The 22506-nt window shown below is 41.9% G+C and overlaps 1 protein-coding gene across 1 annotated transcript; it reads right to left on the reverse strand.

Moving 5' to 3' along the window:
• Positions 1 to 3632: 3632 nt before the first annotated feature.
• Positions 3633 to 5085, reverse strand: LOC138872048 (uncharacterized). The gene is made up of 3 exons (XM_070149999.1): positions 4513 to 5085; positions 4269 to 4439; positions 3633 to 4193 (listed from the first exon to the last, which is right to left on the reverse strand). Exons 1-3 carry the CDS (start codon positions 5083 to 5085, stop codon positions 3633 to 3635), a joined length of 1305 nt encoding a protein of 434 aa, XP_070006100.1.
• Positions 5086 to 22506: the final 17421 nt, after the last annotated feature.

Here is a 22506-nt window from a genome sequence, read left to right on the forward strand (position 1 = left end):
CCTATATAAAGGGGACCCTTGTCATTTTGTAGCGGACATGAATATTGAATACAATAGAACATTCTCTGCTTTTCTTGCTTAAACGTGCTCAAAAATTACTCTACAGATTTATTACTTGCTCATCTGTTGTTCACTTATTGTTCTTCATTTATTGTCCATTATCGTCCATTAAAGGCCACCCTCGAGGTCCTATATCACTGAGTTCGAGACCCTCAACCCTGTGACCACACTAGTTTGCTTATCGTTTTTTGCTTACTTACACTTAGCATTATTCACATAACAACTAGTATTAAGAAAAATCACGTATTTTTAGAATCACAAATCAAATATAATTGTTGTTACCATTTTCAAGGTAAACAATTTGGCGCCCACCGTGGGGCTAAAAATAATAGTGATTGTTTTGGTGCTAGTTTTCTGATAACACACGTTATTCTTCACACTTTTTCTTGTCAAAGATTTTTCTATTTCAAGACAAAATATGTCTAGCACACAAAATGCACCTGCTCATGATAGTGAAGGATTTGGAGAAAATAGCGGCATAGGGCTCGGTGTACCACCTGTAAACTTTGAGGGAGTTCCAAATGTGGAGCCAGTTGATATCAGCTACCACAATGCTCTAAACACGGAAGCAGGCGCAGACCCCTTAATGAATGGACGCAGGGGAGCCCAGGCTGGAGGCCAAGAAGCACGAGGAATGGAAGAAGGAGGATTTAGCCTCCAAGTGATATTCAAGATGCTGCAAGCTTAGTAAGTCGTCATCGCTTAACTTCAAAGTCAGAACAGAACCCCTAACACCGCCGAACCAGTAAACATGCAGCACGAACCGATGCTAGAAAGACTCGATGAAAGCGGCTCGGGGACTGACCCCACAACCATGAAAATGCTCGAGGAATTGACTAAAAGAATCGAGTCAGGAGAAAAGAAGATAGAGGCTAACGATAAAAAGGTAGAGACTTATAACTCGAGGGTCAATCAGATACCGGGTGCACCCCCAATTCTGAAGGGTGCAGTTCAAAGAAGTTCGTGCAGAAACCATTCCCATCAAGTGCGGCTCCGAATCCCATCCCGAAGAAATTCAGAATGCCCGATATCCCGAAGTATAACGAGACCATGGACCCCAATGAGCACATTACTACTTATATTTGTGCTGTAAAAGGGAATGACTTAAAGGATAACGAGATTGAATCCGTCTTGCTGAAGAAATTCGGAGAAACACTATCCAAGGGAGCCATGATGTGGTATCACAACCTACCCCCGAACTCGATGGATTCGTTTCCCATGTTGGCAGATTCTTTTTTGAAGGAACATACGGGTGCCATCAAGGTTTCTACAAGGAAGTTCGACATCTTCAAGATCAAACAAAGGGAGAACGAGATGCTGAGAGAATTTGTATCTCGCTTCCAGATGGAGCGAATGTAATTACCACCGGTCTCCGATGACTGGGCAGTGCAAGCCTTCAGTCAAGCCTTAAACGAACGAAGCTCTATAGCTTCGAAGCAGCTAAAGCAAAATTTGATAAAATATTCCGCCGTGACCTGGGCGAATGTGCACAACAGGTATCAATCGAAGATCATGGTCGAAGACGACCAATTAGGAGCCCCATCGGGCTTAGTATACCCTAGTAGGCTCTTAACAAAGGAACAAAGGTTTACAAAATGGGAGTCGAGACCAAACAAGGAAAGATACCAGCCGTATGTAGAAGACTGAAGAAATGCCTCGAGGCGTAATACACCTCGAGGCGATCGAAGGACAAATCGAGGCCAAAGTTCCCAGGGACTCATGAGTAAAGCCGGGTTCGATAGGCACACTAGTCCGATAGAAGCACCCTGATTATCTGTGTACAACTTCAACGTCGATGTTTCGGACATCGTATCGGCCGTAGGTAAAATCAAAGATACCAGGTGGCCAAAACCCATATTGTCAGATCCTTCACAGAAGAACCCCAAATTGGTTTGCGGATATCACGACACTCACAGTCATAAGACCGAGGATTGCAGACAACTTCGAGAAGAGGTAGCTCGACTGATCAGCGAGGGGCACCTTTGAAAGTTCCTCAGCGACCGATCTAAAAATCAATTTTGGGAAAGAGAGGCGAATAGGAATAACGAAATAGAAGAACCACAACACGTCATCCACATGATCATTGGAGGGGTCGATGCTCCACAGGGACCCGTTGTCAAGCAAACGAGAATATCCATCACCAGGGAAAAGCAAACTCGGGGTACATACTAGAGGATACTCTCACATTCAGCGAAGAGGACATCGAAACCTTGTCTCGCCTCATAATGACGCACTGGTAATTCTTTTTCTTTTGAAGAAATTTCAAATTAAACGTGTGCTCGTGGATCCAGGTAGCTCGGCCAACATAATCAGGTCGAGGGTGGTGGAGCAGCTCGGACTGCTCGACCAGATCATACCCGCCTCTCGAGTCCTCAATGGATTCAACATAGCGAGCGAGACAACAAAAGGGGAGATCATCCTCCTGGTAAATGTGGCCGGTACAATCCAAGATACCAAGTTTCATGTCATCAAAGGTGACATGAGATACAACGCCTTACTTGGAAGGTCGTGGATACATAGTATGAGGGCAGTGCCATCAACCCTTTATCAAATAATGAAGTTTCCAACCAAGGATGGAGTAAAAGCAGTATACATGGAGTAGTATTTAGCAAGAGAGATGTTCGCGGTGACGTGGTACCGGCATTGACGCCCTCTACATCGATGAAGCCAAAAGACAAACAAACAACCAAGTAGTAACCATAACCTACTTTCTCGGCTGCATCTGAATGAGTGAATAAGGGACTGTGCCTCGTCCTCGGAGCAAGCAATTGAAACTTATCAAAAGGATCTGACCGAATTAACGTGGCTTGGAGATATTTGACCGCCACCATAAAATTAAAAGTCCTTCAAATACTTCGAAAAGAATCGGTTAATCAGGCTACCCCCGGTATAAGCAAAAGAGCTTCGATCATATCAGCTCCAAACAATGAATAGGCTTCGAAACAATCAGCCTTCAGCAAAAAAGGCTTCGAATATTCATCCTTGAAGAGAACCTCCCAAGGTACTCGATTATCATCACATATCGACTCATAATCGAGGTTCATATTTGAGTCGTCGAAGAGTCGGACGAACACAAAACATGCCAAAGCATAATCAAAACTTCAAAGTCTTCAGCCAAAATGGGGGAAAACTATAGCCAAGTTAGAGGTCGAATCGACCCAACCTAAAAAGAGCCTTAGGGCCAACATAAAGAGCTTTGGGGCCAATATAAAGCACCTTAGGGCCAATCCGCGGAGCCTCAAGTCTGAGCTAAAGAGCCTAAGGGCCAATAAGTTGAAAACCTAGGGGTCAATGAGCCCGAGTCAAAACTTGATTCGAGGACCGAGCCCTGAACGGTCAATTACTATCAATTACTCATCAAGCACAACCTAAGGGTTCTTATCTTAAAATCCAACATATCAGACTAATTATCGGCAAGCATCAAAGATCAAAACATAAACAAAGACACAAGCAAGTGGAAATTTATATAAAGGGAAAACCAAAGGGTTCCTTTTTTATTATAAATAATGGTACAAAGATACATTTACAACACTCCCACAGGGATCCCTATGCAAAGAACAGGAAAGGCAAACTTAGTCTACCCTCGGGAACTTAGCCTTTCCCCCCTCGAGATCAGCTCCCTCACTGGCCTCCTCCTCGTTGTCTTCAACATTGGAAACAAGGAACTTGGCATTGAATTCATCCGCCTTGGCCTGCTCTATCTCCTCTAAGAGATCGAAGACCTTACCATGAATCTCCTTGAGAATTTCTCTCCGGGATTTGCATCGGGCATATTCATTGCTTCTCCTCTCTCGATCGGAAGCCGCCCTCAACTTCGTACGAGCTTTACCAACATCTTTCACATAGCTGGCCACCTTCTTATCGGCCTTTATTTGGACCTCTTCAACTTCGGCTCGATCGTCCATGACTTCGGCCTTCATCTTCAAAAGATCTGTTTCAAGCTTAGAAATCCTGCTCGTTTGGACCAAGTTGCCTTCTCGAGCATTACAAAGCTGTATCTCGAGGGCGGAGGCCTTAGACAAAGCATTTCTTATGGCTACAACATGAGAATCTATCTGTGCCTTCAAGGAGTTGCATTCAGAATTAACCTGGTTGGCTTCGCCCCGAAGGCGCTCCAGTGTCTCTGTCTTTCTCTACAACTGAGATACCGAAACATTAGTTTCCAAAGATGTGAGAAGAAGCCTGTATTCCCTCAAAATAGAGGTTACCTGTTTCTCGAGGTTGCCTTCATAATCATGACTTCGGTCCAACTCCGATCGAAGATGTATCAGCTCTCTTGTCTTCTTATCACAAAGAAACCTGAGAGATTTCTCCCCATTCAAGGCTTTACGCAACTTAGCCTCACAGCAAAGCAGCTCAAACTTGAGCTTATCGAAGACCTATGAGAAAGAAGGTTCAGTTAAAAAGAAGAAAGTACGAAGTTAGAAAAGTTATATTGACTTCAAAACTCACCATAGAGCAGAGTCGCTGAGCTTCATCGAAGTTCGATTTCGCATCTACCGGTTCGGTCTCATCAGCCCCGATAGAGCAACCCGAGGTGCTCTGATTGGGCGGAGATACGTCGAAGCCCATTTCCCTCAGAGTAGTTCCCGACGTCTGAGAATCAATCGCCAAATCAGGTAATAAAGGACCTTCGCCCCTCCTCTTTTGTGGATTCTCTCCCTCAAGACTATGGGACTTGAGCCCATCAGGCTCAATAGTCTCGGGAGGCCTCCTGGTTCGAGCCATCAATGTAGAATTATCCTCTCCGGGTACATTGATTTCCACAGAGCAACTGATAAATATGAGATCTTCGTCAGCGACAATGTCCTCCTCGCGCCCCCGGGCGGATCCTGATTTGCTATGGCAATCCTCATCCTTCGAGACCTTTTCCTTTTTATTATCCTTTAGTGTCTCAGAAATCGAAGGTCCTTCCTCTTCCTCGAAAGGGGATGGTCTCACCTTAAAAAACTCATTGATGCCCTCAACAAAGGAATTAGTGTACGAAAAAGAAAGCACTCCTCGAGAGAAGACTACATAGCACATACCATGGTGCTTAGCCTCCTATTTTCCCTTCGACAAATCTCGCCACTTGCACTCGTCATAAGTCGAAGAGGCCGCCAGTTTGCGGGCCCAGTCCGCAAGATCTAGGACCTCATTTGGCATCCACGGGATTGCTGCGAAAAAGGAAATAAAACATCCTTACAGAGGCTGGCTCCACCAAGAACAAAAATAATAGAGTATAGTATATCACTTATGCTTGAAATTCCATTTCTTAGGAAACGACAGGAACTTCGCAGGAATAATATCATCAGTCCTCACTCGAACAAACCGACTCATCCACCCTCGATCCATGTCCTCGTCATTGTGAGCACGTAATTTTTGCGCTATATGAATTACTCCCATAAATTCAACACAAAATAATTTCTTTTCATTATTTGCAATTTTTGTGGATTTTGTGGCATTTTCTGATAATTGTTTGCATTGGTCTGTGCATTTTTATTTTTATTTAATTAATGAAAAATACAAAAATATGCTGCATCTGCATTTAGGATTTAATTTTACATTTTTTTAGATTAATTAGTAAATTAGTTTGTTTTATAAGATATGAAAATCACAAAAATAGTTCATTTTGCATTTTAACTCATTAATTTTGAATTTTATAGTTTTTCTCTAAATTTAGGATTTAATTAATTATTGTAAATACTATGATGAGTGATTAATCTAATTGGGTAGGTTAATTTGGTTTTAAAAATTAATTTAGGTTTTATTTTAATTTGAAAAGAAAAAGGATTTGAAATTGAAAAAGAAAAAGAAAAGAATTTCAATAAGAAGTCTGTTTGGGCCATTTTTATTTAAAATTCCCCAGGCCCAGACAATTATACCTCATTACCCGTCCAAACCCCCCAAAACCGGCCCAGAACCAGTCCATAACCCGGCTCCCATTTCCCCTTAAACCAAAACGACACCGTTTAGTCAAGATAGATCTGAGCCGTCGAGGTTAACCGATCTAACGGCTCAGAAATGAGGGACACCCGGTATATAACTGTCAAACAGCCCCCTACCCCCGTCTCGTCTCTCATCTCACCCTCTCCAACTAGACAGGAACCCTAGTAGCTGCCCTTGAAATCCCACCGCTACTGGTGGCGGCGCCACCACCAACCGCCCTAAAATTAACACCCCACACTCCCCTCCACCTCCCCATACCAAATCTCCTAACAAATCCTCTCAAATCCCCCTCCATAGCCTCGAATCTCAGATCTAAGGTCAGCGCCTAAAACCCTAAAAATCCCAAAATCCACCCAGAATTACACCACGCAACCCCTCATCTCCTTCCTTCCTCAAATATGTGCTGGTTTCATCTCAAACCGGTCCGTCAGTGGTGGAGCAGAGGTCTGGAATGCCCTAGGTCTCTCCTGGGTTCTTTTCTGGCTCAGCAAGTTTGAGTGAACCCAAAACCGTCATTAATTGTTTGTCTTTTGTTAAGGACAATCGATTAATGACCGTCAAAGGCTCACTTTCTTCTTCAAAAGGTTGTTCGAGTTCATGTAGTTCTTGCTAAGGCAGGTCTGGGATAATTTTCTTTGTGTCGATTGGTTTCCTTTTCATCTTTTCTTTTCTTTGTTTGTTGTATTTCCAGTTTCTTTCTTCAGAAGTTTCATTTCTTGCTTAATTTAATTATGTTTCTGGTTTTAAGTTCACCAGTTAGCTTGTTTGCTTAATTGGTAATGACAATCGGTTTCCTAGGGTTTGAGTTTAGCTTGGTTTCAATTCATGAGATTTTCTTCTTTCTGCTAGGTTTCATTTTATGTTTGTGAATTAATTCTGGAACTGAAAGCATTAAGATTAGTCAAGTATAGTTCATCGTTTGCATTAATTCTTGTTTCAAGGGCATTTTCTGAATTCATGTTTATGTGTGAAAGATTCTAGGCTAGTTCTTCATAATTGCAGCAATTGTTTTGAATTTCATTGGTTTTCAATCCAGTTGAAGGTGTCATTTCATTTGTTTGTTGTTTGTTGTGATTGTGAGAATTCAGAACTTAGGGGTTTAAGTGGATAACTAGGAAAATTTTAGGGGTAGCTTTGAAGATTGGTTTAACTTGAAGAGTCTTTTAATAACTGATGAGGAAGCTTCCTAAATGGACAGCTGCTCAAAATTGTTAGGGAAAACAGGCTGCAAATTGAAAATATCTGAAGGAAATGGACAACTGTCCAAAAATCAGTTTTAAAAGATGCTCTGTGAGGGTATTTTGGGAAAATCTGATTGTCTTGCCTTGGAAGGCACACAACAGACTCCCAGCATTATAAATGAAGCCCTCTTTTCACTCAACATAGAATTTTTTACACCCTAGAGAGACTGAAAAGAGGAAAATATACTGAATTGGAGAAGTAACTGATTTCCTTCTGAAATTTCCTAGAAATGTTGAAAATTGTTTGAATTGGTTTTGGTTTCTTGGTCTTGGCTCTCTGAATCTTTGTTACTCTAGAACTTTCCTGAAAATGATTCCAAAGTTGTGCATCTGTGCGGAAACCTGGCTCTAATCTGGGTTTAGAAGTTTGGTTTGAACTGCTGGAAGCTGGTTTTTGGAAGTTTGAGTTGGATTCAATTGTGTAAACATTGTATATTGCCGCTGATATTGCTCCGCTACTGCTGATCCCTCATTTTTCCTATTTTCTTTGTTTTTCAGGTATATTTTGGGAACTATAGACAACATGTGAATGTGAATCTACACGTTGAAAATGAAACACTTGAGATGCAACTTGTATTTCAAGCTTATTTCTACTATTTCGTCTATTTCCGTATTATTAAGTATGTAATACTATATTATGCATGTTTAGTATAGCCCTTTCTCACATCGCTGAATATCGTAAAGTGAATCTATGTCTACTTGTTGGTTGGATTCTGAGGGAGTATGAGTGTGAGGCTTGGATTCAAATGAATTGAAATTCTCATCATATAGGTTCGAGGTACTGAAATGGTCATTTGGACAATGTGTGCCATGGGATCACTATAATAGATTGTTAATTAAACCATAGTCAATAGTGTAACAGTATGTCTTTTCACCTGCGAAATTGTTATCTTAAAACCAGTTTGTGATTGATTGTCGAACTTACATAAGTTAGTTTTTTCTAGTTGTGCATTCCCATAGTATCCTGTTAGTATGAGGTTTTGTTACCTTTAATTGAGAATTTGAAATTCAGTTTAGTGTTTTGTTTAACTGCAGCAGGCTGTTTAAAACATGATAGTCTTGGGTATTTTTGGTTGACGCCATGCTTTCCCTGTCGTCAATTTGGGGTTTAGCATGGGCCTGCAACAGGCAGTACATCGGGTTGGGCCTCTTGGGCCTGTTATGCTGCATTGCCACCTCTTTGGCATATTCCTGGGCCCTTCACGTATTGCTTATCTAGTTGGGCCTGGCCTGTTTGAGGCTATAATGCTTGTTGTTGGCCTTGGTCTCATCAAACAGTCAAGGGATCAGTTTTAATATCAGCCCACTAATATTAAGCTCAATGAACCTTAGCTTCAGAATAAAAGATGTGAATTTCTTTAGGTCTTATAGTTAATTAAATAAGCCTTCTTTTCGAATCTAGACTTGAGGCGCGCCGTGCCAAATAAAATTTTAAACGCACGACCCTCATTTAATTAATGTGTTTGCTCTTTAGAAATCGAGGCGCGCCATTTAGCAAATTTTCATGGCCCTCGCAAAGTTGAAAATGCGTAGTTGCTTTAGGCACGTTATTTTAATATTATTACTTTCCTAAACTCGGGTGTGCATTTCATGTGACCCATATCCAAATCGTGATAGCATTTAATAAAATGTGTTTCGGATTGCGGGTGCATTTCATGTGGCACGGTCCAAAGACATGTTTTAGACGACGTTAAATTTTCTTTAAAATAAATAAAAGCGGTTTTAACTTAAAATGCACGTAGGTTCAAAATGTTTTAAAATCAGATAATAGGCTAATTATAACAGTTGAGTGACCGTGCTAGAATCACGAAACTCGAGAATGCCTAATACCTTCTCCCGGGTTAACAGAATTCCTTGTTTGGATTTCTGTGTTCGCGGACTGTAATATAGAGTCAATCTTTTCCTCGACTCGGGATTTGAACCGGTGACTTGGGACACCACAAACCATCCCAAGTGGCGACTCTGAATCTTTTAATAAATAAATCCCGTTTCGATTGTCTTTTAATTGGAAAAACTCCCTTATACCCTTTCCGGGAGGTGTAGTGAAAAATGAGGTGTGACAGCTCTGGCAACTCTGCTGGGGATCATAACCCAGAATCTCTGGTTCAGGGTTCAAGAATTCGAGCTTAGAATAATTGTTATAGTTGGATTTATCCATTATCTGATTTTGTTACAAGATTTGGGCCTAATGTGCTAATTGATTGCTTTTACCGCTTTGATATTCCGTGAACTCTATATAATCTGTTGCGAAATCCCTCTTCTCTTGAGTCTTCTAAATCATGAAGAAGTGTGCACTTCGTGTGACTTCTTTTCTGTTAGAGTCATATCCCAAATTTAGAACGAGGTTCGGACAAGTTGCAAAGCCAGCAAAGCTTCTGTATTCCCGGTACGCTAACCCCCCCCCCTCTCAGCTGGAGCTGTCCGCTCGGGTAAGCCAGGTCTAGAACAATAAACCTCCGGATTTAAACCTAGAAAAACACAGCTTCATGCCGGATCCCTAGTAGGAACGCTTGTTTGCATCATGCGCATTTGACTTAGGAGACTCAACACAGGGGTTGAGTTTGTCTAGGACAGGTATACCAAGAATGAAAAGACCATCCTGATGCACCTTACTTGCTACTTGTGCATTTATTTGCTTCGGACTTGCATGATAACCGGCTTATGAATATCGGGAAAAGTCGAGAAAGGGAAATAGCATTATAGAAGGTTAAGAGAGTTAATCACCTGTGTTGAGAAAAACCAATGTCCAAATAGCACTGAAACTCTGCCAATTTTTGGAGGAAAACGAAGTGAAATAAAAAAAAGTTTTGTTTTCAAAAATAGTTTGTTTTATTTGCCCGAACTACGCTAGTTTGATTCTCACAGGGTGTGAGATACGTAGGCAACCCCCATCGGGTCCAACTTCCTTTTGCAAAAATGGCCCAAAAAGAACAAAATTTTTATGTTTATTGCAAAATATGTAAGGTGATGTCATTCTTGTCAAAAATAGCCGAATGTCCCTCAAAAGGGCGCCGGAAGGCTGTTTTTGCAAGAACAACCACCTTTGAAAATTTTGAAAAAAAATGATCATTTCTCTTAAGTCAAAATGAGTCATAGTTTCCTTTTAATTAAAATCACTTTAATAAATGTGCAGGATGAGCACAATTCAAAATGAACCATTCTCAGTCCGTGAAGAGATCCCTTTGGAGCTACATATGTGGTGGCATGATTTGGGGAAAGATAGCAGAAAAATTGTGATAAAAGAGTTGGGTGGTCTTATCGGGCTCTTGAAGGTTAAGCCAAGAAAAGACGTGATTGAGGCCTTGATACCATTTTGGGACCCAGCACATAATGTATTCCATTTTGCTGATTTCGAGTTAACTCCTACAATAGAAGAGATAGCAGGCTATGTCGGTTTCGAGGGGAATCTTAGAAGTCAATACCCGGTGGCACCAAGAATAGTAACCCCTCACAAATTTTTGGACTTGTTAAGCATCAGCCGGGACATCCGAGACGGAAATTTGGCCAAAGGATTTTGTACCTTCTACTTCCTGTATCGACGTTACGAGAATCCTCGTGGCTTCGAAATGCCCAATACCGGTCTTACTCACACGGGAAACCAAGACAAGTGGGAAGATCGAAGAGGATTAGCTTTCATAGTGGCGTTCCTGGATATTTTGGTTTGCCCTAGAAAAGACGGGAACATAGAATTGGGGCTTGTAGGGATAGCTGACTTTATGATGAAAAAGGCAAATGGGACTATAGTGCCGCTGATATTGGCGGAAATTTACCGAGCTCTGACCCTTTGTTGAAAAGGAGGGAAGTTCTTTGAAGGGTGAAATATGTTGTTACAACTATGGATGGAGGAACACCTTTGCCACTTTCCTGGATACTTGAATTGTGGTATGACTGGACTTGAATGCATCGAAAAACACGAAAAGCGGGTAGAAGGTTATGAGTTCCCGGATGGTATAGAAGCATGGCATGCTCATCTGAGATCTTTGACTGCAAACAAGATCGAATGGACGATCGGGTGGCTCTCGATCAGTGAAGTAATCTATATGTCGACTGAAGTGTGCTTTTTGCTGTTGATGGGTCTTCAGAGTATCAAGCCTTATGCTCCGCACAGAGTCCTACGTCAGTTAGGCCGATACCAGAACATCCCACATGATGAAGATTTGAGTCGGCAGGTCATTGAGTTAGAGCCAAAAGCTGCCTTCCCAGAAGAAAAAGTGCGTCGGATTTGGCATCAGTGCAGATTCTTAGAGAATAATACTCAAGTACGAGATCTATCCAGAGGAGAGGTGGAGCCCAGTTATATTTCTTGGTATGGTAAAAGATCCCGAGTTTAATATGAGCCCGAAAGTCCCGCAAAGAGACCCCATGTCCAACAGTTCACCGACAGAGCACAAGTGCAATGGGACTAGTTGACCAAAGAAAACGAGTACAGGGCTACCATAAGCAAACTGGAAAAACAAGTCAGGGACCTTCAGTTTGAAAATAGCTTGCAAGCCGCGACAGACGAAGGAGAAAAGAAAAAGCTAGCTAAAGAAAATGAGGCCCTTCGAGCCCAAATTCAAAAAATGAAAATAGCGGCAGAAAATCCCGCCCGAAGTGCCAAAGATGAAAAACTCATAGCTAACTTGAGGCAGAAAGTGAGTGACTATAGTTTTGATTTGAACAAAGCAGAAAGTGAACTAGCCAAGGCTCGAAAGCAATTGGCTAAAAACGCAGATGAATAAGCAAGTCTAGTTAAGCAGTTGAAAGAAATGTATGACAATGAGGTTGTGGGATTAAAGAAAAGGGTTATCGCCATGGATAAAAAATGATCAAACATGCAAAAGACTTCAAGGTTGAAAGGGAACATTGTTATACAACTTTGGCACAATTAGAATAGATTTGCAAAAACTTCAGGAGCAGAATCATGTGGCCGAGCAAACTTTGGAAGCCAGGGCCCAGCAGATCGGGCGTTTGTTACAAGAAAAAGGTGTCATAAGAGAGAGAATTAGAAACATCGTCGATTACATTATTGTGAAGTGCTAAGCCTGTGAGGATATGACTCGCACCACCTTTTTCGTGGCAGTGATGACACTTGTTAAACAGATAATGAGTGACTTGGACCGACTTCAAAGGGATCTTGCATATAGGCCCGCGGCGAGATCGAACGATGTTCCGCGGGCACCAGGAGCATTGATGTATTCATGATTTTTCATTTGAGTCTGTATTTCCTTTTCCGTTAGAGTCTGTTAGTTGTGTTGAGTTTGTGTTTTCTTTCTGCTGGAGTCTGTCAATTGTTTTCGAGTCTGTATTTTCTTTTGTTGGAGTATGATAGTTTATTTTTGGAGTCTGTATTTCGTATTTTCATTAGGGTCTGTTAGTTTCTCTTGGAGTCTGTTAGTTTTGAGTCTTTGTAATCAAAGTATTTGCTTTTATGAAAATTGAAAATCCCAAAATATTTTATTATTTACTTTCACACTTATCTCCCAGAACTACGCTCGGTCTGATTCATGCGGGGTCATGATACGTAGGCAATCTCCATAGGATTCGACCATAACCAAAAGAAAAAGAGAGAAGCAAAAAAAAGTAAAAGAAAAAGAGAGGAAAACAAAAAAGAGAGAGGAAAAACAAGAGAGAAAAAAGAAAAGAAAGGAGAGAAGAATAAGAAAACCAAGAGAAAGAAGCAATAGCAAAACAAGAGGGAAATGAAAGAGAAAGCAAGGGTAAGAGCGAACGTCGAAAAGAAGAAAAGAAAAGTCGGGATGACGCAAGCATCCGATCAAATGCATAATAGAAACGGCTAATTGCTTAGGTGCATTCATTCCCCAAAATGTGCGGTTATCAATCTGTTAAAGCCCTAATCGCTAACAAGGTTGTTGTTGATGTATTGAGTCCAGGCAGGTGGTTAGTTGATTGGTATTCTGGCAACTCACTCATACAATACCCAATCAAAAGACAAGTTGAACATGGCCAACCAAGAATTTGAGGAAAGTATTGTTGACCCATCAAAAGAGGTAGAAGAATTGGATGTTAATGCAATGAAGGAAGAGTTGTATAAGTTAAAGCAACAAATGGCTGAAATGTACCAAGCCTGGGCAAAGGGGCATCCACCACCGGTTTATCCCGCCAACCCTCCTTATATTCCACCATCGGCCCAAACTTAGGAGCCTCCCACTGTGAACTCATCTCCAGCCTTTCCCCTCTACCAACAATGCCATGTCACCACTTCCCATACTTCTCAAGCTCCACCACCAAAACAAGTCTCATACCCTCCTCCACCAATCACTCCTATTTTTGTGGCACCTCCACCTGCTGCATTACACCGATCTTCCAGTAAACCTCTGTTCCAAAATCACGACAACCAGTATTATCACCCTGAACCCACTTTCAATGTTCCGGAACCGTACTCTTACACCCCTCATCTTGATCTCCCGGCAGAGACCGAGAAGCCACCCAAAAATCCCGAACATGAGGAGATGATCAGAAAGGTCAAAAGCTTAGAACAATCATTCAGAGATATGAGGGGGTTGGGGGCCAAGTAAGTGTGGCCTACAAGGATTTATGTCTGTTCCAAGATGTTCAGTTACCATCAGGGTTCAAGATGACCAAGTTTGATCTATATGACGGGCATGGTGACCCAGTAGCACACTTAAGAGGATTTTGTAGCAAGATAAGAGGAGCAGGCGGAAGAGATGAATTGCTGATGGCATATTTGAGCCAAAGTTTGAGTGGATCGACATTAGAATGATATACCAGACAAGATCACAGCAGGTGGTACATATGGGATGATTTGGCCCAAGCCTTCACATGCCATTTTCAGTACAATCTTGAAATTATCCCAGACCATCTGTCATTAACAAAGATTGAGAAAAAGCCCGGTGAGAGTTTCAGAGAGTATGGATTCCGTTGGAGGGAACAAGCCGCGAGGGTTGACCCTCCGATGAAATAAAGCGAGATGGTTGATTATTTCTTGCAAGCCTTGGAGCCCACTTATTTTGGTCATTTGGTGTCAGCAGTGGTCAAGTCCTTTAATGAGGTTGTAAAAATGGGAGGCATGGTAGAAGAGGGACTAAAGTCTAATAAAATCATGAGATACTCAGCAATTAAAGCAACCACTCAGGACATCCTAAACGGTACTGGAGGTGTACTCGAGAAGAAGAAGAAAGAGGATGTTGCAAAAATTAAGTCGGGAGCTTGGGTCGGATCCAGGAACCTTCCATGTTACTACAACCTGCCTCGACCCTATCACTAAACTTAACCCCACACTCCATATAGCCCACCACAACACTATTACTCACCGCCAGATCCCCATTTTTCTGCTCATCACGCACAAACCTATACCCAACTTCCTGCTCATGCACAATGGCGTGTGCCAGCTCCACAAAATCCATACCCAACTCCACACAATACCCATTCACCCCCAAGATCCTATACAAATCCCCCTGGAAGAGGTTTTCGGCCAAATCAAGCCTTTAAGAATGAGAGGTTGCAGAAGCACAAGACTTTCACTCCATTGGGGGAATCATTTACTAGTCTACTCCACAGATTGAGACAGTTGGGTATGTTGAATCTGATCGAAGCTAAACTGCCAAATCCCCCTCCCAGAAATCTTGACCGCTCAGTGAGTTGTGAGTATTGTTCAGGGGCCCCGGGTCATGACATAGAGAAATGCTAGAAATTGAAAACAGCTATTCAAGAGCTCATTGATACTAATCGGATTGAGGTCCAAGCTCCGAAGACACCCAATATAAACCAGAACCCATTGCCAGCCCATCATGAGACAAATATGATTGAGATAGTGCATAAGGGAGGGGAGCCTAAGAAGCCTTCGCCAACTGTCATGATGATTCGGGCCAGTGAAGCCAAGCCATTTGAAAAGGCAACAAGTGAGAAGTCTGTGATCAAGTTGAACGGGGCAAATAATGAACCATCTGTGGGGGTCAAGAAGGGGTCCTCAAGTGATGTTGCAGGGAAACATGAAAGAGCAAAAATGGTTGTGCCAGGAGTGACAAACAAGCCTGTGGTAATTGTGAAGGGTGCCCACACAGATCCTGTCATTATCAAATCGGTAACTCAATTACTGATAATCAACAGCAAGGCAGTCCCATAGAATTATGAACGAGTGACAGTGACTTACAAGGGGAAAGAGGTTAAAGAAGAAGTGTGTGAGACCCATGGTTTGACTCGATCGGGAAGATGCTTTGCCCCGAAGAGTTGAGAAAAGCTAAGACCTCCAAAGATAGCCCATTGTTGGTGAAGAAAGCTGTAACCGAGGAAAAAGCAGAGGAGTTCTTGAGAAAAATGAAAGTGCAGGATTATTCCATTGTGGAGAAGTTGAGGAAGACACCGGCTTAGATTTCATAATTGTCATTATTGATCCATTCAGACAAGCACCGTCGGGCTTTGATGAAGATCTTAAACGAGGCCCACGTTTCCGACAAAATCTCAGTAAACCACTTGGAAAAGATAGCTAACAAGATATTTGAGGTAAACAATGTCACTTTTTCTGATAATGAGTTGCCCATGGAGGGTACTGAGCACAATAGAGCCCTTTATCTGACGGTGAAATGTGAAAGTTTTGTGGTTACTCGTGTACTGGTCGACAATGGTTCCAGCGCAAATATTTGCCCCCTCTCCACTCTAAACAAGTTGAAGATGGATGATGAAAGAATTCACAAGAACAATATCTGCATTCGGGGATTCGACGGTGAAGGGAAAGAGTCAGTCGGGGACATAGTGCTTGAGCTTACAATAGGGCTAGTTGAATTTACTTTGGAATTCCAAGTGCTCGACGTGGCTATTTCTTACAATTTGTTGTTAGGTCGACCCTGGATTCATGCTGCTAAAGCGGTCCCGTCTACTCTGCATCAAATGGTCAAGTTTGAATGGGATCGACAGGAAATTGTTGTGCACGGCGAAGATAATTTGTGTGTTCCCAGTGATGCCATTGTCCCGCTCATAGAGTTTGAAGACGACAAGGGGCCATGGGTTTATCAGGTTTTTGACACAGTGCCGGTAGAGAAAATTCTAGAAGGGAAGTGCGCTCCAACTCCCAGGGTAGCTGCTGCATCAGTCATGGTAGCCGTAGAAATGTTAAAAAATGGTTTTATACCAGGTAAGGGTTTGGGTGCATCTTTGCAAGGTATCTTACAGCCAGTTTCTCTTCCTAAAAATTTGGATACATTTGGTCTGGGGTTCAAGCCCACAATCGCAGACGTGATGAGAGCCAGAAAAATAAAACAGAGAGCATGGGCCCTTCCAAAGCCAGTCCCGCATCTTTTCAGATCATTTGTCAGGCCTGGTACCAGAAAGCGCCCAATGACGACGGTTCCCAGTTCGGTTGTTGATATGGATCGAGATTTGATGGAAATGTTCGAGAGGATATTCGACGAAGTGAACATGGTGGAAGCTAGAGAGGGTTCTAGCAAGGCGGATGTGCAATTTGTTGGGCCCAGTGCAAAGATTAACAATTGGGAAGCTATTCCTCTCCCCACCAGGAATGAGTTTTGGTAGTTTGCTTTGATTTTCTTTCAGTTTATCTGGATTATCCTAGGGATGTAGTTTAGATTCTATGTTTCGTCCCTTTGGATGTATAAGCGTTATTATCTTTAATTTCAATGAAATGCATTTTCCCTTTTTCTCCCATCCTGATAGTTTTATTTTTGTTTTTCTTTTCTTCCTTGTACAGTTCTTTTTATGTTGGCTTTAATGATATGACATGCATGCGGAATCTCCTGCCTAGTCTTAAAAGCCAATCTAATTCTGAAATAGTAATTCAAGAAATAGAATGTGATGTTGAATAAGAATATGACGAGGATGAAGCCTATAAAGAGATTAGTAAAGAATTAACCCATTTTGAAGAAAAACCCAAGCCTAACCTGAGTGATACAGAAGCAATCAATTTAGGGGACCAAGATAATTTCCGGGAAACTAAAGTAAGTGTCCATCTTGAACCACAACTCAGATAAGAGATAACTAAAACACTGTTCGAGTATAAAGATATTTTTGCATGGTCCTATGACGACATACCGGGTCTAAGCACTGACTTAGTGGGTCACAAATTTCCCACTGACCCGGCATGCCCCCCAGTCAAGCAGAAGCTGAGGAAATTTAAAACTGATATGAGTGCTAAGATTAAGGAAGAGGTCACCAAGCAGTTCGAGGCCAAAGTTATCCGGGTCACCCAGTATCCCACCTGGTTAGCCAATGTTTTACCTATGCCGAAGAAGGATGGCAAGACCAGGGTGTGCGTTGATTATCGAGACCTCAACAAGGCAAGTCCCAAGGATAACTTCCCATCGCCGAACATCCATATATTGATCGATAATTGTGCCAAACATGAGATTGGTTCTTTTGTGGATTGTTATGCGGGCTACCACTAGATCTTAATGGATGAGTAAGACGCAGAAATGACAGCATTCATCATGCCATGGGGAACGTACTGCTATCGGGTCATGCCATTTGGTTTGAAAAATGCTAGGGCAACTTACATAAGGGCAATGATGACCATATTCCACGACATGATACACAGGGAGATCGAGGTTTATGTGGATGATGTGATTGTAAAGTCTAGAAAGTAGTCTAACCATATCAGAGATTTGAGAAAGTTCTTCCAAAGGCTTCGCAGGTACAATCTCAAGCTCAATCCTGTAAAATGCACATTCGGTGTTCCGTCTGGAAAATTGTTGGGGTTCATAGTGAGTCACCGAGGTATTGAATTAGACCCGTCAAAGATCAAAGCTATCCAGGAGTTGCCACCCCTAAAGAATAAGACTGAGGTGATGACTCTATTGGGGAGATTAAATTACATCAGCAGGTTTATTGCTCAGCTCACGACAACTTGTGAGCCCAACTTCAAACTGTTAAAGAAAGATGTTGCGGTTAAGTGGACAGATGAATGTCAGGAAGCATTTGATAGGATAAAGGGGTACTTGTTAAACCCAGCTGTGATGGTCCCGCCAGAACCAAGGAGACCTTTGATTCTGTATTTGACGGTCTTGGGCAATTCATTTGGATGTGTGTTGGGACAGCATGACATCACTGGCAAGAAGGAGCAGGCCATTTATTATCTCAGCAAGAATTTCACATCTTACGAGGTTAAGTACACTAATCTTGAGAGGACGTGTTGCGCCCTAACTTGGGTAGCCCAGAAATTGAAACATTATTTGTCATCTTATACTACTTACCTCATCTCTCGCTTGGACCCGTTGAAGTATATCTTCTAGAAACCTATGCCCACAGGAAGACTCGCAAAGTGGCAGATTATGCTCATAGAATTTGACATTGTCTACGTGACTCGGACTGCGATGAAAGCACAAGCATTGGCCGACCATTTGGCTGAGAATCCTGTGGATGAAGAATACGAACATTTGAAGACTTATTTCCCTGATGAAGAGGTAATGCACATTGATGAGTTGGAATAGGTTGAAAGTCCAGGATGGAAACTTTTCTTTGATGGGGCTGCTAACATGAAAGGTGTTGGGATAGGAGCGGTACTTGTTTCTGAAACAGGGCACCATTACCATGTTACGGCTCAGCTTCGGTTCTACTGTACTAACAACATGGTTGAGTACGAGGCATGCATTTTGGGTTTAAGGATGGCTGTGGATATGGGTGTCCACGAAGTCTTGGTCTTGGGTGACTCGGACCTTCTGGTGCACCAGATTCAGGGAGAATAGGAAACACAGGATTTAAAACTCATATCGTACCGGCAATGTTTGCATGATCTTTGTCAACGGTTTCAATCAATAGAGTTCATGCGTATTCCGAGGATCCACAATGAGGTCGCTGATGCTTTGGCTACTCTGGCGTCGATGTTACATCATCCAGATAAGGCTTATGTTTACTCGTTGCATATTCAGGTCCGCGATCAGCATGCTTATTGTAACGTGGTGGAGGAAGAACTCGATGGAGAACCGTGGTTCCATGATATCAAGGAATACATCAGAATGAGAGTGTATCCGGTACAAGCCACAGGTGATCAAAAGAGAACAATTAGGCGATTGGCAAGCGGTTTTTTCTTTAGCGGAGGGGCTCTGTACAAAAGGACTCCAGACCTTGGGCTGCTGAGATGTATAGATGCTAGGCAGGCTACAACTATTATGACCAAAGTACATTATGGAGTCTGTGGACCGCACATGAGTGGGTATGTTCTGGCAAAGAAGATTCTCCGGGCAGGTTATTATTGGCTCACTATGGAGAGAGATTGTATTAGTTTCGTGCGTAAATGTCATCAGTGCCAAGTGCATGGAGATTTAATTCATTCTCCACCATCTGAATTACACACGATGTCTACACTGTGGCCTTTTGTTGCGTGGGGCATAGATGTCATTGGGCCAATTGAGCCATCAGCATCGAATGGACACAAGTTCATTCTAGTGGCCATAGATTATTTCACCAAGTGGGTTGAGGCTAAAACATTCAAGTCTGTAACCAAGAAGGCGGTGGTTGATTTTGTGCACTCAAATATCATTTGCCGGTTAGGGATACCGAAGGTAATCATCATAGATAACGGTGCTAATCTTAATAGTCATCTAATAAAAGAGGTGTGTCAACAGTTTAAGATTACACATCGCAATTCCACCCCATAGCGCCCCAAGGCGAATGGAGCAGTCGAGGCAGCCAATAAGAACATAAAGAAGATACTTCGAAAAATGGTGAAGGGTTCTAGGCAGTGGCATAAAAAGCTTCTGTTTGCATTGCTGGGTTATCACACTACTGTCCGTACTTCAGTAGGGGCGACTCCTTATTTGTTGGTGTATGGCACCGAAGCAGTGATACCCGCAGAAGTAGAAATGTCATCCCTTCGAATTGTCGCGGAGGTTGAGATCGATGATGATGAGTGGGTCAAAACCCTCTTGGAACAATTGAGTTTGATCGACGAGAAAAGATTAGAAACAGTGTGTCATGGACAGTTGTATCAACAGAGAATGGCAAGAGCATACAATAAGAAGGTGCATCTACGGAAGTTTGAAGTGGGTCAGTTAGTATTGAAACGTGTTCTTCCACATCAGGTTGAAGCAAAAGGCAAGTTTTCCCTAAACTGGCAGGGGCTGTTCGTTGTAACTAGAGTTTTGTCCAATGGTGCATTGTATTTGACAGATGTAGAAGGCAAATGTGTAGAAATGGCTATCAACTCTGATGCAGTCAAAAGATACTATGTATGATTCCTTTGTTTAATTGTACTTGTTTGTATTTGGCATGCTTTGATTATTGAAATGACGAAGCCATTTTATTCTACTATCTAAACACTTTATCATTTGTTACCCCCTTTGAGCCTTATTTATTTTTCTTTCATACCCCTCTTTCGGAATCAGTAGCGAATATCGGAAACACAAACGTGAAAGATAAGTAAAGGAAGAAGAGAAAAAAAGAAAGAAAAGAAAAGAGAAAGAAAAGAATGAAAAGAGAAAGAAAAAAATGAAAAGGAAAAGAGGGAAGAAAAACAACAAAAAGAGAAAAAGAAAGGAAAAAAAGAGAAAGAAAAGAAAGAGAAAATACAAAACCACAACAACAAAGTAATTTCTATGACATGAACTAAGTTTGACCTCATTCCTTTTAGGGATACGTAGGCAGCCTCACGGTTCGGTCCCATCAAAATAAAATCCAAAAGCCCCCAAACAAGAAACTGGGGTAGAAGTTGTGGTTGTTGCAAGAAAAGCTGATGCCGAAAGTTGTAATTTTAAACCCATTCGAATTGTTTTGAGCCTTTCATACCTTTTATTTCTAATCCCATCCAAAAGCCACATTACCGTCCAAAGAAAGACCTTCCGATCAGTCTTCGAGAAATGCCAAGTCGAGCAGGTAGAGATGATTCATATCAGGGGCAACACTCTGGTCCAAACAAGGAAAAGAAATCAAAAATGAGAGAGTCTTATTGGTGAAAACCCTCACGGGCACCGTAAGGCGACGAGAGTCGGGAGAAATAAAAATGAGAGAGTTTTATTGGTGAAAACCCTCGCGGGCACCTTAAGGCAAAAATGAATTGGCGGACGAACGAATGAGAGAGGTCTGCTAGTGAAAACCTTTCAAGGCACCGCAGGATGAACAAGGTCAGGATTTGGGTGAAGAAATCAGGTTATGGAAACTCTGGGGCGACAAAGTATGGCAACTGAAAGTTGATGGGTTGGGCCGATTAATCCGAAATGCATATCATGATCATTGGTGCCAGCTGCTCCACTCAGATAAGTATCTTTTCCTTTTCCTCTTCAGATAGTCTTCCAATTTTGGATTTTCTTATCCTTAACTCTGAAAGTCATTGCATTTCATTTCTTTTGGGTTTATTTCTCTAAGATATTCTAAATGTCAGTTCTGTATAAGCAAATAAGAAGGAATTTCAAAGCTCACTACCAGCTTCAAGATTGCAAAGCACAGTATGGCCAGAGCATACCAAAGATAGCATGATGTAAAGTGTGATAAAGTGCCAGCAAAAGTTCCATCGGCAAAATGATTTAGTAAATTTCATGGGAGATGCAAGGGTTCAGTTAAAGGGGTCAGAGGTGTGAAACAACGGTTCGGGTATAAAACACTCGGGTCATCCAAAGTCATGGAGGTTGGAAAGTCAGTCGGAAAATTAAGCGGTTCAGGGCCAGTTTGGGGAAGCCAGTCAAAACAAATAATGCAGCGGAGAGACCTTCAGCAAGAATGCCATCAACTAACCACCATATTTTAAACTGACTAAATTTTTCTTTGATTAAAACAGGGGAAGGAAATTTCGGTTGTTTCGGAGAAACCCTCCGTGGAGAAAGGCGGTCACCAAACAGGTTTGATTTTTGATTTTCAGGACCCTCCAGGAAAATGGGACCTAGCGTAAAGTTCAGAAATAGCATAATCTAGCATAAATGTATCCCAAAGGAATATAAACAGGTTCAGAAGTTTGCATGTTCGAGATAAGATTCAATTAGGAGTTTCCAGGACCCTCCTGAATAATGGTACTTAGCTTTAAGATTCCAATTAGATAACAACATTTAACGTAAGTTCTGCTGTAGGGTAGTATAATTCAGCCGTAAAAGTTGTCACTCTTAAGATAAGACTTGATGTTTGACTTTTAGGACCCCCTGGATAATGGGATGTAGTTTTAAGACCTTCTTAGATAACGAGATTTAGCAGGAGTCACACCTTTAGTAGATATAATTTAGATTTTTAAGGTCATCATTTGGCTAGGAGTTTTCAGGACCCTCCCGAATAATGGGACCTAGCTTTCAAATTCTTAGTAATACTTGATAACATGATGTAGTTTACACTCACATCTGTGCCCAGCCACCAAACTGGGGAAGAAAACTTTCTTGGTTTTGTCTATTTC

Source organism: Nicotiana sylvestris, chromosome 1 (genome assembly GCF_000393655.2).
Source record: "Nicotiana sylvestris chromosome 1, ASM39365v2, whole genome shotgun sequence".
Classification (NCBI taxonomy): Eukaryota; Viridiplantae; Streptophyta; class Magnoliopsida; order Solanales; family Solanaceae; genus Nicotiana; species Nicotiana sylvestris.